Genomic DNA, 17,021 nt, shown 5'->3' with positions numbered 1-17,021 from the left:
TCATTGTCGACACTGATGTTGTCATCTAACCTTGTTGCACATGAAGGTCTGAGTATCACGGGAACGTCTCGATGTAGAATGAGCTATTAACCCGCTCGCTTCAAAGGACAGCGACAAAAACATGATGCCATCATGTCCACCATGTTTGCACCACCATTTTGGACCGCATACCATCGATTTCAACCACACCCACATCCATTGCCCCAAAGCCTACCCAAGATCCACCGCCCACACCAATTCGGGCATGAACTCGTCCCGACCAGACGCAAGTTGGTCTCACCCATGGTCAATCATCACTCGCATCCCTCCACACCATCGGAAGACACGATGCCATCGAGAAGGAGTCATTTGCCAAGACACGATGCCGACGAGAAGGAGTCATTGCCAAGGTCGATGACTTGACATGGAGACACACCGCAAAGCAACAACACTAGCGAAGCCGGGATCGTGCGAGGAGTGATGTATTGGATCACCTCCAAGGTGAGGCAACACATAAATCAGTTGCATCGGCGGAGGAAGCGGAGAGAATTGAGTTGTGGCAGTTCAGGTATCTTTTTTTTTAGGATAAATATTGCCGCATTTATTTAAAACTCAAACCCCGGAATGTCATCCGCGATTACAGAAATAACAAAGTTCAGGGTATCTGCATGGTCTCTACAGTCTGCCTGGTGGTCGTTACACACGGTTGTGAGATATCATTTGCTGTTTTAGATTATGCACATGTATCTTCTTTGTTTTTTTTGTGCATAAAAATTCTTCTTTGTTTAGGATTACCATAACAAAAATTGTCATGACGTTTGCATACATTGTAAGTATATATAACTACTAGTGCAGGAACTCCACTCTAGAAAGAATAGCAGCATATACCAGCCGGGCCAACTGACAGGCCGGCCTCCCCCGTCAGTCAGTCAGACAGGTAGGGCAACCAATCAGAAAACACAAAATCTTTCTCTATAGCCGATCGAGGCGCGCGCCAAAGGAACAAAAATATGTATGGAGGCCCTACGGCCGCAGCGGCCGGAGGTGGACGGGCACGCCGTACTTGGGGCGGAGGGTGAGCACGTTGACCGGCGCGTGGCGGTAGTCATCGGAGATGGTGAAGCGGAAGTTGGCCAGCAGCATGGCGAGGACGACCTTGGCCTCGAAGAGGGCGTACGCCTGCCCGACGCAGTTGCGCGGCCCGGCCGCGAACGGCAGGAACCGGCCGGCGCCCGCCGATGAGCGCCGCCCGGCGGCGAACCGCTCCGGGTTGAACTCGTGCGCGTCGGCGCCCCAGATGGACTCGTCGTGGTGGATTGCCAGCACGGGTATCCACACCGAGAGCCCGCGCGGCAGGTGGAGATCGCCGAGCCGGATGTCCTCGAACGCCATCCGCGGCAGCAGCGTCGCCGGCGGATACAGCCGCAGGGTCTCGTGGATGATCATCTGCAGCTGCAAGTTCGCGCGCGCACAAGAAAAAACATCAAGATTTTCGCTAAGAGCCGAACGATCAAATACCATAAGACATTGCTTACGTACGCACGTGCACACAGTACTGTAGGACATACCACGGTGAGTTTGGAGAGCTGGTCGGCGGACGGCGGGTCGTCGCCGCAGACCTGGGCGACCTCCGCGCGGGCCTTGTCCTGCCACTCGGGGTGCGTGGCGAGCAGCATGAGCGTCCAGGTGAGCAGCAGCGCGGACGTCTCGTGGCCGGCGAAGAAGAAGGTCTTGCACTCGTCGATCACCATCCGCGTGTCGTAGCTGAACTTGCCGTCGTCGCCTGCGCCCTTCTCCCTCTTCTTCTCCATCTCGGCGAGCAGCATGGCGAGGAGCCCCCGGCCGTACGTGGAGGTCGTCCGGCCCTCGTCGGCGATCTCGCGGCTCCGGCGGATGGACTCCAAGACGACGCCCTCCAGCTCGCCGTTCAGCCGCCCGATCTCCCTCCTGTACTTGCTGGGGAAGTACCTGCACGTACGGCAGCAACACGGATCGATGAGTCCATGATCGGCCGAACACTCTCGTCCTCGAGCACATGTACTGCGCACTTGTTTACTCGTATGTGCGCGTACGGCAATGGACATATGCCCACGCACGGATGCGCCAGTGGATGATGGAATCAATCGAAAGCGCCGGACAAGTTGGAGTCAGTGCCACTGCCCAAAAACTAACCGGACAGGGATGGGCTGCGCCTGCACGCCATATAGTAGTTATCTAAGACCAATTACTGTGCTAACAGCGGCTTAATCGGCTTGTTTATCTTAAGCTGTTAGGATAATTCCACACATTAGACGCGCATATGCACTGTGCGAGATGTGGCTGCAAGTGAACGAAAGTGGCGACAAGGGCCAGGCAAGTAGCGAGGGAGTGAGTGGTGTGTTCGAGGCAGGCAAGAGAGGATCGAGCTGGCCGGCCGGGAGGAGAGGGCGATCGTGACTCACTGGCTGCCGGGGATCCAGAGGTAGCGGCTGGAGCGCGCGGTGAGGCGCTGCAGGTCCTCGAGGAGGTGGAAGATGCGCTTGCCGGTGTCGTAGCTGGTGTCGAACTCGGTCCGGGAGATGATGTCGCCGGTGAGCCGGGTCATGTGGCCGCCGATCTCCGTCTCGCCGCGGCCGCGCGCCGCCGCATCCCGCAGCGACAGGATCGTCTGCTTGGTGCACTCCACCATGTGCCCCACACGCCCCTGCGTTGCGCACGCGTACGGCGCGGTCAGGCAAACGAACCGGTAGAAACTGATGGCAATGCCACCATGTGTTCGACGCCGTGCATGCGTACCTTGAGCTTGTCGGGCATGAAGGCCGGCGCGACGACGTGGCGCTGGTGCGACCACCTGGCGCCGTTGGCCATGAGCAGGCCGCGGCCGATGAAGTTCTTCGTGCCCTGCCGCTGCAGCCACGACTTGCCGGTGGCGTGGGCGTACTTGGACGACAGGAACTCCTTGATCAAGTCCGTGTCCGTCAGGCACAGCCGCGGCTCGCTCCCGTACCAGTACACGAAAAGCTTCCCTGAAACGCGGGATCCCCATCGGTCAGTACGCACGGTACGCCGTACGCCCGGCGGCCGGCGCGCAATGCGGTGGGGGCCATCTTAAATTCTCACCGTATGTCTGCGACCAGCGCACGTAATGGGGCATGAGGCGGCCGACGATGTCGTGGCTCAGGGACGTCATGTCGCCGGCGTTGGCCTCCGCAACGAGGGCCGACACCTGGCGTAGGTTGCCGACGAGCGGGCGCGGCGGGGGGCCGTGGACGCCCTGCGCCGCCATAGTTCTACGGATCCTCATTGGCGTCAGGAAGTAGCAAGATAGGGTCACCCACACCGCCCTCAGCAGCAGCACCGAGACAGCCGAGGCGACGGCGGTGATCATGGCCGCCACGAACGCCATTAGAGAATTGTATGTATAGGATGTACCAAAGAGAGAAACTGAGATAGCCAGAATTGGAGCGAAGGCGTTACTCCTAGCTAGCTGCCGCCTGCAATGCAGGCTTTCCCAGCGCTTCTCTGGGCTATATATATACCGATAGAGCCGGACCATTACTGGCACGTAGTAATAAAATTCCCAAATACCCTACTACTCCATTAAGATATTCTATTTCCTAAGTTTACCTTTTTACTTTCTATTATTTCCTATAAAAAAAAACGTCCATCTTCTTTTTTTTCGTATCATAAACGGGCACGACTTGTTTACTGGCTGATAAGGTGAGAGACAGTGCATTACCGTGTGACAAAAAGGTTATTCTCCTTTGGTGCGGTCACTCCATTAGTGGGCGCCTTAATTAGAGACTAATCTACGGGATTGGATTGCTCTGGGCCGGGAGGGTTTACTCTTGTTTATTTAGAAGCAATTGATGTGGTCAATCTATCTTCCCACTAGCAAAAAGTAGTAGTGTATCACTCATATTTGGAAGCCATTTATCTCTCATAAAGATTTTGGGATATAAAGGAGGCAATTCTTAATTAGCTGCTAATAATATTCGTCCAACCCATGGCCTGAGTCTATTTCAAGATCGGCAGAGATCAGCCGCAAAGATCCTACCAAATCCATATGCCAAAAGCTGCATATACGTACCAGAGTCCCAATATACACATACGTACATACTGTATATACAGAAGAACATCTGCAATCACTGACTGACAGGTGGGCTCAACGGACGCCAAGGAACTAGACGACCGCTAGACAATAATTTTTACCCAATTTACGCAAAAAATGTTCCTTTCTTACGCGCAGCTTACGTACTAGTACCACAGAAGAGACAGCAATATAGTACACAGAGAAATTCCAAAATGAGCACTCGAGGGCAGCATCACAAGGATGGCACCGAATGCTGTTCTGCTAATTATAAGGCTTGGGCAGCGGCATTAGAGGCCCAGCCCCAGGATTTCTTGTCTGAATCAGGCTTAAATTAGAGTATCAGTGTGCCATCATTGCACAGAGTATTCAATAACCTGGTCAATCCCTTAAAAAGAATTGGCAAATCTCGTTCAGCATCATAGCTTTATATATTCTCCAATCCCTCTCCCTGCACTTTCCCCATGGACGATTCTGATGATGAGGAAACGTAACCCATGGATGGTTCTGAAGCAAAGTTTTTCTTCTTCTGACAAGAGGCATAAACTAGCTTAGCAATCCTGCAAACGGAGCCTAAAAGGGGCAAAAGGAGGCCATTTTTGTTTTAGTTTTTCAGCAGCAGGCCAATTAAGCCTAGCTAGTTCTCTGCACCTCCAGCAACTTGGAGAAAGAAAATGCCGTGCGCTCGAGCTTTAGGCATGCGTACAAAACCTTAGCCTCACACAATATGATTGTTTAGTGCGGAGCTCTCATCACATTTGTATATATGCCAGGAAAGGAGAGGGCTCATGGTTGAGTTGGAAACAGAAAACACAGCGTGCATGAGCTGTACCCGATCGAGGCCAAGTCGGTGCACCGGCAAATCCTGCTTAGTGCTCCTGCTAGTGACGGTTTAAGAAGAGCAGTTTAGTTCTCTCAGGCTAATGATCTGATTTCACGCCTTTTTTCCTCCGGAAGATTTGGTTCGCGCACACTCATGCGGTGAGAAAAGATAACTGAAGGCTGAGTCGGTGATGCTGCTCTTCTTGCTCAAGTCTCAGGCAGTTTTCGCTGTTGTCGGTTTTCGGTCAGACTGTAAAAGTAGGAAGCGCTCCCTGTAAAGCCGGGTGTCAACTGTAACCCCCTTTGTGGACCTAGAGTTGGTCAGAGCACCTGCCATTTTTCAAAGAAATGGGGTGCAAGCTTTTTCGTTGCTGAAAATAATGCGTAACCGTGGTCGAAAGCTGAAACTGAACCTTTTCCCCGCTGTGTAGAACAAGCAACCTCTGTCATGACGTTTGAATTACAGACTCTTCCTTGCTAGGAATGTGGATGACCACCTGGGGCATGCTAGAGGGCCACTAGGCAGCGTGTTGAAAAATCTCTCGCAGAAGTTACATTATAAAGATAGTGGAATAATCGCCAATCCGATCTCTGCATAATTCGCCTTCACTCACATACCCCTGTCTTTGAAGAGGCCAGATATCCTTCTCCCTCAGTTTTACTGATATACCAGGGACCGATCCGCTGGCCATGAGGCATTACCAAAAAAAAATGATTGGATATATATGCATCTAATTCAACACAACCAGAGACGTATCTTGGAGCCGTTCCACACTGCTAGTTAATGAGATATGTGGAGTGTGCATGTAAATATAGTGTAGCTCGTACGTCACAGGGATCTCAAGATCTCAGTGAGACATGGCACAGCCACAGAGAACTCTGACTTGTGCAGTGGTTTTGCTTTCTTAGAATGTTTATGGCAGCTATTAGCCGAGCTCTGCATATTCAGCAAGCAACTTGGTGGTAGACTATGTCGGTTTCAATTCTTCTGAACCTTTCAAGGTAACTCGGCGGCGACGGAAGGCGCTTAAGCTTTAGTAGGACTTTGTTAGACTAGTGGCACCGTTTGTCTGTCCGCCATTCTTTTTGACAGTTCCTCCAACTTGCCCACTAATTTTGTCTGTGTTGTTACAGCTCATATATATGTTGCCTATGTTACTCACTAAACTAAACTTCAGTCTTAGCTTAGCCGTATGCCCTGGCACTTACAAACCGTGTGGCCTTTTTTTTATAGAAGCTAGTGCGGCGCTAGGTTTTTTTATCTAGTGTGGCGCTAACTGGACTGCTTTGTTTTTCTGAGGAATAGTTTTTTTTTAGGGTCTTCTGAGGAATAGCTTTTTTTTTTGAGAGAGAGAGAGAATTCTGAGGAATAGCTAGGTGGACTGCTAACCCAGTTTCCCTTTTTTTAAGCAGAGACTGCTAGGCGAGCTGGGCCATGCATTCAGGGCCTGTGGGCCAAACCCTGAGCCCATTCTACTACTACCCCGTACACGTTTGGGCCTAAACAGTCCACCGCATCGGACAACTACTTTTGGGTAACTTTCGCTCGGGCTCGAGCCCTATATTTCGTGAGGCGAAAGGAGGCGTACGGCGCCTGGAAAGGATCCCCGGTACAGCTCAGAAAGGCAGGATACTGAGGGATCCCCTGCGGACGATGCCCCGTGTGCGCCCCGTGTGGCCGGTGAACCTTGGGCCGTGGCTGGGTACGCGCCGCGGTTCCGTTCGTCCCGCACGGTGTCTGCTGTTACGGAAGGCATGAAACGGGACGCCGAGTTAATACGCCGCCGTCTGCTGCTATTTGGAAGGAGATCTTGCACGTACACCCCTGTGTTGGTTGAGCTGTTTTAACTAGGGGCTGGCTAAACTTATGGGCACAAGTATACTTATTTCATTCAGATGAGAAGCATAGGAAAGAATGATCCGGTGTGCTCATATAAACATGTACAGTTGCTCTTTTTCTTTGAGTTCATGCGGACCATGCTGATTGTACCTAGGTAGAGGTTACAAATCGTCCTTGTTCTATGTGTGGCAAAGACAAATACAACAATGTATATGCAACTAGAAAAAACAAGAAACGCAATATACCAATGACACTGGTTTAGCTGCTCTCGACATCCTAGCCATCCGTTATCCTTGAGATTGGTGTTGTATTGTATTAAAAGTTGTGTCTCTCCCGTATATTCACTATAATTAAAAATGCCATGTCGCATTAATTCTTGGTAGGTTACGTTATGAGGCTTCCGGTACATTAAGCGATAAAACGGCCCAACAGACAACCAGTTTGAAAACGTATATTTCGCATCGCGATTGCAAACCACATCCGTGATATAGCTGCCCTAAAAGAAAATCCGTGCTATACTTGATTCAAGAACTTCCATACAACTAATCCAGTGTGGCACATGTATGTGAATGCACAGAATTAGATTATCACAAGGCAGTGTACATCTTCGTCCATCCGCGCGGGCATTAGATTCACTTTCAAAATGGATTCAACAAACTGCATCGACGATACCTTATTCCCCGGTGCCACTTTCTTCTTGGACTCACGAATCAGATGGTCTCTGATTGCCTCATCGACACGACATTGGAGGGAACAGGCAAAGAGCAGACCACTCTTGCCTCAGGGCACCTGCCTACATCGCCAAGACAGAGCGACACAAAAAACTAAATCAAACATCTACTCCCTCCGTCCGAAAAAGCTTGTCTCTCAAATGAATGTATCTAGCACCAAGTTAGTGCTAAATACATCAATTTGAGAGATAAACTTGGGACAAACTTTTTCGAACGAAGGGAGTATTAGTCAGAGATGGAGAACTCAGGTTTGGGGATTGGAGATTGTTGTGCCTATCAACTAGATCTAGTGGGAATTTCATCCTGTCCTCGGTCATGGTCCTCCGCGGAATTCACCCTGGTGAACGCACTCTCATGTCCAGCGAGTAGTCTACACGAAGAAGAGCAGTGTTGCCTGACAAAACTGGGCCATGGCTTCGATAGATCAAATGTTGCTGTTCCATGGACCAAAATCGCGAGACATACGAAACCGCCTACCCAAAATTGAATTGCACTCACGCCATACGCAATGGCCCTATCGTGCCAACTGTTCACACCAATATATCTTCAATACTAGACTTTTCAGCGGAACCAAACTGACACTAGAGCCTCCATTTTCCGAATCTCAATAGCACATGCAATGACCATGATTACTAAAATATGAGTCCGGGAACCAAAACGCCCCTCTCATTTTTCTATGCTTACTCAAGAAACTGATGAAGGTGTTGATTTTCCTGGCATTTGATTGTGTGTTAAATTTATAATGATAATCACCGGGGTTTTTACAACAACAAGACAGTTTAAATATTTTTTATGTTTAACAATTATATTGATTTTCAATACCTTTCGTGGCACTCTTAACAAACTTAGTTATTTATTAAAGATAAACATAAAGGGGCTAAACATGGGCTTAATGTTGAGTCTTTGATGCTTTCTCAATCCTAAAACCGATAGTAGCAGACCACGTGGTGAGCAACTCAAATTTGATATCCCTAAAAAAACTCAAATTTGATGGGAAAAACACTGATATTAACAGGTATAGATCAAGACTAACAAAAAGAAACATGTATAGATCATTTTTTATTATCTGCTGACCTAATTCATCATAACTTTGATTTCAATTCCAAAGTTGCTTATCACAGGTGTTGTGTGATAGGTGTAAATCAGTTGCATACATAATAATGTTGCTAGGCTTATAAAGAAACCTTTGTTGATTTACTGTTTAGTACTGTAGTTCATATAAGTCATAACTCCCCTACTGTCCAATTCTTAGTATTTTTGTATTCTCAAAAAAAAAATTCGTACAGTAGTATATTAAAAAAAACACAAGTGAATATTGGTTTGTTGGATGAAAATAACATAAGCATGACAGATGCTTGTCAGTTGGTGAGAGTTTTTCTTCTAGACACGGAGTTGTCTGTGTTTGTAACACGCCAAACGCACATCACTGGCAATAATCAGCAGATGCCCCCGTCCAATCAGTGTCCCTGTCTACTCTTTAGCTTTGAAGCCTCCTCTCCTCTCCAACGTCAAAAACAAAAACCGATCAAGACACCAAAAGCGACCCTTGCAGAGAAGCACGGCCGTGTTATGTTACAAATACAACAAACTAGAGGGGTTAACCACAAAACCACCCGTCCACGGTGCGCCAGGGGCCCAAATAAAAAACAAAACAGGGAAAACACGCCGCCTCCTTGTTCTCTCCCCTCTCCCTCTCCCCCCCTCCGCCTCCGCCTCCGCCTCTCGAACTCGTCGAGCGCCGCGACCGACGCACGCGCGCGCGGCGGCGAGATGAAGGTCTCCGTGAAGACGCTCAAGGGCTCCAAATTCGAGATCGAAGTGAACCCCGCCGACAAGGTACGGCCGCTCCCGCCCCGCCTCCCGATCTGTCTGTCTGCCGCCGCGAGGGTTGGCGTATCTGGGCGAGATTTAGGGTGTGGGTTATTGGAGTTCCCTGCGGGGCTGGGTCGCTGGGCACGGTTTTCGCGCCGAGGGATTGGTGGGGTTCGCGGGGAGCTGGCTAGGCGCGAGTCGTGTGCAGCGCGAGCGATGGCGCCGCGAATCCAATCTGTGGCTCGTTTGGTTGGGCTCTGCTCTGGGCGGAGCGGGGAGCAGATGCGGAGTTCGTCTAGGTTGTGGTCGCGTCGATGTGTAGGTTATGATTGTTTGGCGAATATACAGGGGTTTGGAATCTGTGAGGCTGTACTGATTGGTGTGTTACCAGATGCACAACCAACTTGAATCCTTACCATGAACCGAAGTGTATGTAGAAGCTAAGGGTCGCTCTCTTGGGACTTTCTCCTTACATGCTACAGGTGGCATCTATTGATGGACCTTTTCATTTGTGTGTGGTCGAAACTCTTGAAATTGCAAGCCCTTAGCTGCCGTATTTTAGTGGCAGCTGGAGGTCTATGGGCTATGCTGTCATAACTGCAGAGAATTAATTTATGCAAAATGTAGAATGTGATGCTGGATTATTTTTCTCTCTGTCTGCTAATGCGGATTCTTTGGACAGCAGCAATTGAAGCTTTAGAAATACATACATTTGTTGGCTGGTAGAGAACAAACCTTCTCTGGAATATGTGAACTTCCTTAATCGTTTTGTTGCCAAAATAGATTAGGACTATGTAAAGAAGGTGGTTGTTCTTTTTTAAGTATTTTGTATCAAACCCAAGGAATGGAATACTGGCAACTATTAGAGGAAAATCAATGTTACAAATTGGAGTCAGTATTGGAGACAGGGTTCCGTCTGGCCACATCTTTTTTATCTGTGGACTGTAGCTACCTTTTGTGTGGCAACAGAAACGGAAGGGGCGTTATTAATTATTACTGTATTGCTACTTAGAATTTTGTCGCTCATGTATTTTCTACCACTAGTGAAGCAAATAATAATGAAATATTTGGGTTGACTGACTGAAATGAGATAATTATTTATATAGTGACACATGCCATCACTTTATGTGCAACCCCCTTATGATTGGCCCATTATGGGCCACAACATGTGTAAACAAACGTTTCACAGTATTGATGCCCAAGTTACTGAATTAGCGTACCAAACACAAGTTACATCCGATTTTGTTTTGAAATACAGATACACCACTTGTAAACTATTTGCATGACGTTGCTAAAGGCTACTGCATTTGCTAGCTAGGGCCAACAGCAGGCGCGTGCAGTCACTAAGTAACCAAGGATCTTTGACAAACAATCATAGGTGTAAGATACTGCCATACTGGGGTCTTTGCCGTGTGGTTACATGGTATGGGGTTATGTAACCTTTAGATTCTACCAGCATGGTAGAATCATAGGCGGGTCTTTGCCAAACAATCGTAGGTGTAAAGATATGGGGCCTTTGCAGTGTGGTTACATGGTATGCGGTTATGTAGCCTTTAGATTATACCAGCATGTGAATTCCTGATTCTTTGGTTTCTTTGCTATTGGAATGCTGTAACTTTGTAATTGATTCATTGATTCAGGTTTCTGATGTAAAGAAGCTCATTGAGACTTCACAAGGGCAGAATGTGTACCCAGCTGATCAACAAATGCTCATATACCAAGGGTCAGTTCTTAAGGACGAGACTACGCTGGAGGAAAACAAAGTTGTTGAAAACAACTTTCTTGTGATAATGCTTAGACAGGTACGCATCCTGCTTGATACTAGTTTATATATGTCATAAAATTGTGGAGTTGCATAGTGATGCGTAGAATGATAAAAAAAAATCATAACAATACCTTTGTGCGTCGGAAGTATTTGTTTTGGATATCAAGTTCTTGAACTCTCGGAACGTAATGATCTTCAGTGTCTATTGGAACTGTCTTAAAAGTTGTAGGTGTTTCTATTGCTGATCCTTTTTGTTAAACTTTGTTCTAGTATGGCTACAGCCTAGAGTTGCTTCAGGACTGTTTCTATTAACTGATCATAAGATAGATGATTGTTATTATTGCTTCTGACCCTCAACCTTTCACAGAATAAGGGCTCATCAAGTGCAGCTCCAGCTAAATCCAAGGAACCCTCAAATCAGGTGAGTTGGAACTTGATTACACTGATATGAGTTACTCACCACTAATGGCTCTTTATGTTCTTTTGGCGCAAAAAATTCTTTCAGCCGTACCATATATCCAAAACTTTGTCATGGTTCTTTGGTAGTTATTCGCAGACAGTACCTTTTGCCATATTTTTTCACTGAAACTATGATGGTACAGTTTAAGTTCGTTGTTTCTTCAATTGGCAGATAGTTCAGCTCTGAGGCAACTATATAGTTGAACTAGAATGGTAGATTTTACGAAGTTCACAACTATGAGCTCCTGACTCAACGCATTTTTGTCATCTGTTTGTATTTTCTTTTTCTGGTTAAGTCAAACTTCTCATTTCCTCACAAAAAAGTCTATATACATCCGTATGTAGTCCATATTGGAATCTCTAAAAGGTCTTATATTTAGGAACGGAGGGAGTACTATATATGACTTGCATTATGTGTTCTCTATTGGTGAGATTCTACTTTTTGACCTGCATTTATTACGCAGGCACCCCCTACTCAGACAGTGCCTGCTACTCCTGCCTCTCAAGCACCAGCCACACCAGCACCTCAAGCAGTGGCTGCGCAAGCACCTATGTGAGTTTTACTCATATTAAAAAAAAACTGATTTGATCTTTTTCAGGCGTATTCTGTTGTGTTCAGGTTTTTTTTTGGTCTCTTTGAAGATATTTTTTGTATATAAAATACCGCCTTGCCATTTTAAATGACATGCCATGAGATGCACAAGTCCGTATTTCTTTCTTTTTTATCAGTCACAGAAGGTGTGATATTTTAATATCTTGGTATAGTTCCTTTTTAACTTTAGCAGGAGAGTCTCAAAAGGTTGTTATTAAATGATAGCTTCCTATCATCGATTTGTAATTTTGTATTATTATTGTTATGCTATATGGCTAGTGGTTGTTGGCAGCTAGATAACCCTATCCTTACCTTTACTGACGTAGTGTACCTGTCAGTGCTCCTGGTCCAGCTGCCACCGCCTCCCCAGCTCCTGCTGTTGCTGTCTCGTGAGTTGATTTATGTTCTTTATTTCATCTTATTTTGATTTGTAATCTCATAAAATATTTTTCCTATTTGAAGAAGTTATATTACTTACTCTTAACCCATTTGACATGATCTTTACTACCATCATTTGTACAGCACTGAAGCAGAAACTTATGGTCAGGCTGCTTCAAACCTTGTCGCGGGAGGCACCCTAGAGGCAACAATTCAGTCAATTCTTGAAATGGGTGGTGGAACATGGGACAGAGACACTGTGTTGCGTGCCCTACGTGCTGCATTCAACAACCCGGAGCGGGCTGTTGAGTATTTATATTCTGTAAGAAGATATCCTCCCTTAGTTTGGTTATGGCTCAATGTTCTTCAATATACACAAATAACTATTGCAGTGAACACATCATGTCTTGCTTACAAATGAGTAAATGACTAGATTATATGATTATGTGTCTTTTACAAACTTAGTTGTCTTCGAATCTATGTAATATGTACTACAAGAACGGCATGTTTTACACAACTTATATTGCAGATCTCTTGGCTATACAACTAATACCCTTCGATCTTCAATGTAGGGTATTCCTGAGCCGATGGAGATTCCTGCACCACCACCAAGTGCCCAGCCAGCTGATCCTGCCCTGGCTTCGCAAGCAGCTCAACCTGCAGTTGCCTCTTCCGGTCCTAATGCTAGCCCCTTGGACCTCTTCCCTCAAGTACTCTCTCCCTCTCTCTCTCCCTCTGTGGTCTGCGGTTACCTCTTTTACATATTTTTAACGCTTGCCCTTTGTACCTTGCAGGCCCTGCCAAATGCTTCAGCAAATGCTGCTGGTGAAGGAAATCTGGATGTTTTGCGTAACAATGCACAATTCCGAAGCTTACTTTCTTTAGTGCAGGCCAACCCTCAAATCTTACAGGTACATTTTGTGTTGCTGCTCTTTCTCCTGTGTCAAAGTAGTCTACTTATGACAGTTGACTAACAGGATCATTCTTTTTACAGCCATTGCTTCAAGAGCTGGGAAAGCAAAACCCTCAGATTTTGCAGCTGATTCAGGACAACCAAGCAGAGTTCCTTCGTTTAATCAATGAGCCAGCTGAGGGCGATGAAGACGAGTATGAATCTTTTTCATCTCCGTGACGTTTTACTTTGGGCTTTTTTGCATGTTGCTTGACAATCTCATACTTGCTGAACCAGGAATCTCCTAGAGCAGTTTGCTGAGGGTGTGCCTCAGACCATAGCTATCACTCCTGAGGAGAATGAAGCTATACTTCGTGTAAGCTCATAGATCTTGAGAAAGTTTCTCCACGACTGCCCGCATCTGCATTTCCATGAACTTTGTTATGCTTATTTGTGGCACCATGAAAAAACCTCATTGCATTTTGCATATGCAGCTTGAAGGAATGGGCTTTGACCGGGCGCTTGTTCTGGAGGTGTACTTCGCCTGCAACAAGGACGAGACCCTGGCCGCAAACTACCTGTTAGACCACATGAACGAGTTTGACGACGGAGCGCCGCAGTAAGACAAAGCAGGTTGTTTCTGAATACATGCACAAGCCCATGGGAACAAGGGTGTGGGGAGACTGATACTCCTGCACTCGCAGGGCAGGCCTTAGAGATCTTTTTGAGATTTTGTCTCGTCCTTTAGTTTGTAATTCTTTTCTGCCTTGCTATTAGTACATACTCTAGATTGTCTTTAAATGTTAATTCACAGACTTAACGACAGCGTATAAAAGTTCTCTGTCAGTTTTTGCTGGATCTGCTGATCTAGTGATAGACGAAGTGGCTGTTTCTTCAGGTATCCTGGGTCCTTCGCTTCTGAACAAGCGTGGAACCCACTGGGTGGCCTATGTGTGCGATTGAGCCCGCTCTTGTTGCCGTTACCTGCAGCGCCTATATTTGGCTCTCTTCTCTTGGCACGCTTTGATCGCTAGTGTTAGTTATGACTGACAAAAATGTGCAGCTTTCATTAAAATGAACATAGGCCTACAGGGGATTTTTTGACTTTGTCTAAATTTGTTTTGCACTAGAGGCCAACGCTCGCAAGCAGCAGATTGCAACATTTGTAGCAACAAAACAAGCTTGTAGTGTCTAATAACGTATGCAGTGCCAAATTCGTGAAATCACTATTCTTCAATTTCTGAAGAGGCTTGCTCGCCGGACCGACCTTGAACCCGTTTTCCTTGGTAAATTGTCTCCTTGGGGTCTTGGCACGGTGAAGAATCCCACCATTGTCAATGCCCATCGGTCGAGAAAATCGCATATTTGCCACTTTGAACATGTGGCTTTGCAGAAATGCCACACACAATATGGGCTTTGCAAAAATGCCACTCAGCTCGTGGAAAAGGGTGCCCAAACGTCTTGTCTGGTCTCAACGGCGACGTTTGAGAACTTTTATTGTTGGAAAAAGGGTGGAGGAGCAGCGCCGCCGCGCCAGAGGAGAGGGCCGCTCGCACCTCGCAGTCGCAGACTCGCAGGGGATTTGGCTCGGGTGGAACCATGGCTCATGGCTGGCTCAAATCCGTCGTGGGTCTCCGTCGAGCCACCGTCGGTTGGACGCGCGCATGAGCCGTGCGTGCGTGGAGGGCCAAGAGGGTGGGGTCAAGTCAAGACCACGCCCGCGCGGCGGCCGATCGATCCACCGCATCTGTTCTGTGGGTCGATCGATGGGGGCCGTCTTCCAAAAATACAGCACCACTAGTGTCAAAATCGGAGCTGTCAGTTGCTTACGCGTGTGGCCATCAGGTGGCATGTGCCGTCGTGGCTTCTATACAGTTGTTTGCAGGTTGGCTTCGAGGTTGGAGCTCTATGATGAAGTCGGAGTCGCTCGTTCAAGGCAACCGGTGATGACGATGACGCTTGTGACTCCTCGGCAAATGCCTTCTTTGCAGCTTTGTGTCCCATGCCGGTGGCCAGGTTGGCCGGTGGTGACCATGTCATGTGGGTTGAGTTGTATCGGTTTTAGCCCGGTTTTTCATCAATTAACCTGGCAATTCTCTTCTTCTTAATCAATAAAAATAGCAAATCTTTTGCCACGTTTCAAAAATAAAATAAAATACAGCACCACCGTAAGGTAACTTCCAGAGCTTCCATACCATGGTTCCGACTGAGAAGTACGTATATCAGCGAGCATGTTCAGTCCGCATTCTCTCCGTTTCTCTTCACCCTTCCGTTCCCATGCTCGTCTGCATTTGACCCAGGATAACAGTAAGATGCATCTCAATGGTGCATATAGTCATATGAACATATGTTCCACGAGCAAATGGCATGTTCACAAAAGCACCATGGCAAGCAAGGAGCAACAGCATAACCAGTAACACGGCACGTGGAATGGTACTCCATCCGTCCTATAATATATAAGAGCGTTTTTGACACTAGTGGTGTCAAAAGGCTCTTCTTATATTATGAGACGGAGGGAGTAGATGAGGAGCAACAATAACCAATTTACCATGCAGTATTAGACACTGAGATTTTCTCGAAGCAAGAAGAATGATTGACGACATGGCGCAAATGATCCAGCGAGTACAACAAGTCTCAACTATCTCCATGCTTCAGTTCACCATGCCCAGGCCACCGTCTCACAAAATATTACTCCTATAGCGCATGCTTCAGCACTATAGTGCAGCTAACTCCATGCTTCAGTTCGCCATGCCCAAGCCACCGTCTCACAAAATACTAAAGTCATCTATAGGAGGATGTTTCGCCGTTCAGATCAGAGCTCTATGCCTCCACAGCAGAATTTAATGGAACGACAGTTGATAAGTTACTAGTACCTATCTATGGTAAGCACTGACCAGCAGTTTAATCCAGAATAAGGAGAGTATAGAGTGACGGAAAAGGAGTTCATTCGTCGTCGTCGTCGTCATCATCATCATCATCAGAAATGTCTATCACGCCAGCCCAACTGCTTGGATTTGAAGGAGGTAAACCAGGCAGGTCGGCCGAAGGAGGTGGAACCACCTGATCAGCGGTGATGGAGCAAGGAGCTGGTGGCTGTGACTGATCCATAGGGGCTTGGGTCATAGCTGGAGGCACAGCAGCAATGTCCATGATCGTAGATGGATTGGACCGATCTCCGTGGTCCGCAGGAGGGACGGCAGTGTCCATGCGCTGTGCTGCTGGCTGGGACTGGCCTCTAGGGGTTTCAGTCATCACCTGATCAGTGGGAGGGACAGCAGGAACGTCCTTGGATGGAGCTGGTGTCTTGGACAAACCTCCAGGGGCTTCAGTCATCACCTGATCTGTGGGAGGGACAGCAGCAACGTCCTTGGATGGAGTTGGTGTCTTGGACAAACCTCTAGGGGCTTCAGTCATCACCTGATCTGTGGGAGGGACAGCAGGAACGTCCTTGGATGGAGTTGGTGTCTTGGACATACCTCTAGGGGCTTCAGTCATCACCTGATCAGCGGGAGGGACAGCAGGAACGTCCTTGGATGGAACTGGTGGCTTGGACTGACCTCTAGGGGCTTCAGCCTTCACCTGATCAGTGGGCGGGACGACAGGAACGTTCATGCATGGAGCTGGTGCCTTGCACTGTTCTCCAGGGGCTTCAGTCATCACCTCGTCATCGATAACAATGATC

At 47.5% G+C, this 17,021-nt stretch overlaps 3 protein-coding genes across 8 annotated transcripts in view; 1 reads left to right on the top strand and 2 right to left on the bottom strand.

Annotated features, from left to right (window-relative positions):
• Positions 1–760: 760 nt before the first annotated feature.
• Positions 761–3,442, bottom strand: LOC119297335 (cytokinin hydroxylase-like). Its single transcript, XM_037575168.1, has 5 exons — positions 3,079–3,442; positions 2,755–2,984; positions 2,421–2,662; positions 1,548–1,947; positions 761–1,431 (listed from the first exon to the last, which is right to left on the bottom strand). The coding sequence occupies exons 1-5, from the start codon at positions 3,362–3,364 to the stop codon at positions 1,003–1,005; spliced, it is 1,587 nt and encodes a 528-aa protein (XP_037431065.1). The 5' UTR covers positions 3,365–3,442; the 3' UTR covers positions 761–1,002.
• Positions 3,443–9,106: 5,664 nt separating this feature from the next.
• On the top strand, positions 9,107–14,221 carry LOC119301510 (probable ubiquitin receptor RAD23). Of its 2 annotated transcripts, none has more exons than XM_037578486.1 (11): positions 9,107–9,277; positions 10,894–11,055; positions 11,386–11,439; positions 11,942–12,030; positions 12,408–12,458; positions 12,592–12,769; positions 13,020–13,157; positions 13,242–13,358; positions 13,442–13,554; positions 13,637–13,715; positions 13,834–14,221. In XM_037578486.1, the coding sequence occupies exons 1-11, from the start codon at positions 9,212–9,214 to the stop codon at positions 13,960–13,962; spliced, it is 1,176 nt and encodes a 391-aa protein (XP_037434383.1). In that variant the 5' UTR covers positions 9,107–9,211; the 3' UTR covers positions 13,963–14,221. The 2 variants fall into 2 exon arrangements, with proteins under 2 accessions (XP_037434383.1, XP_037434382.1); XM_037578485.1 differs by having other exon boundaries at positions 9,108–9,277; positions 12,396–12,458.
• Positions 14,222–15,451: 1,230 nt separating this feature from the next.
• The window catches only part of LOC119301509 (actin cytoskeleton-regulatory complex protein PAN1-like), a 6,830-nt gene continuing 5,260 nt past the window's right edge, over positions 15,452–17,021 (bottom strand). Inside the window, exons 8-9 of one of the 5 annotated variants that reach the window (XM_037578484.1) lie at positions 15,888–16,675; positions 15,452–15,624 (exon numbers count right to left, since the gene is read on the bottom strand). In XM_037578484.1, the coding sequence (XP_037434381.1) occupies positions 16,283–16,675 (393 nt within the window). In that variant the 3' untranslated portion in view covers positions 15,452–15,624; positions 15,888–16,282. Of the gene's footprint in view, positions 15,625–15,882 lie in introns of those variants that run through there. The other 4 variants (XM_037578480.1, XM_037578483.1, XM_037578482.1 and 1 more) reach the window with 4 other exon arrangements.

This window comes from Triticum dicoccoides, chromosome 5A (assembly GCF_002162155.2).
Source record: "Triticum dicoccoides isolate Atlit2015 ecotype Zavitan chromosome 5A, WEW_v2.0, whole genome shotgun sequence".
Taxonomy (NCBI): Eukaryota; Viridiplantae; Streptophyta; class Magnoliopsida; order Poales; family Poaceae; genus Triticum; species Triticum dicoccoides.
This window is presented reverse-complemented; position numbering and strand designations above follow the sequence as displayed.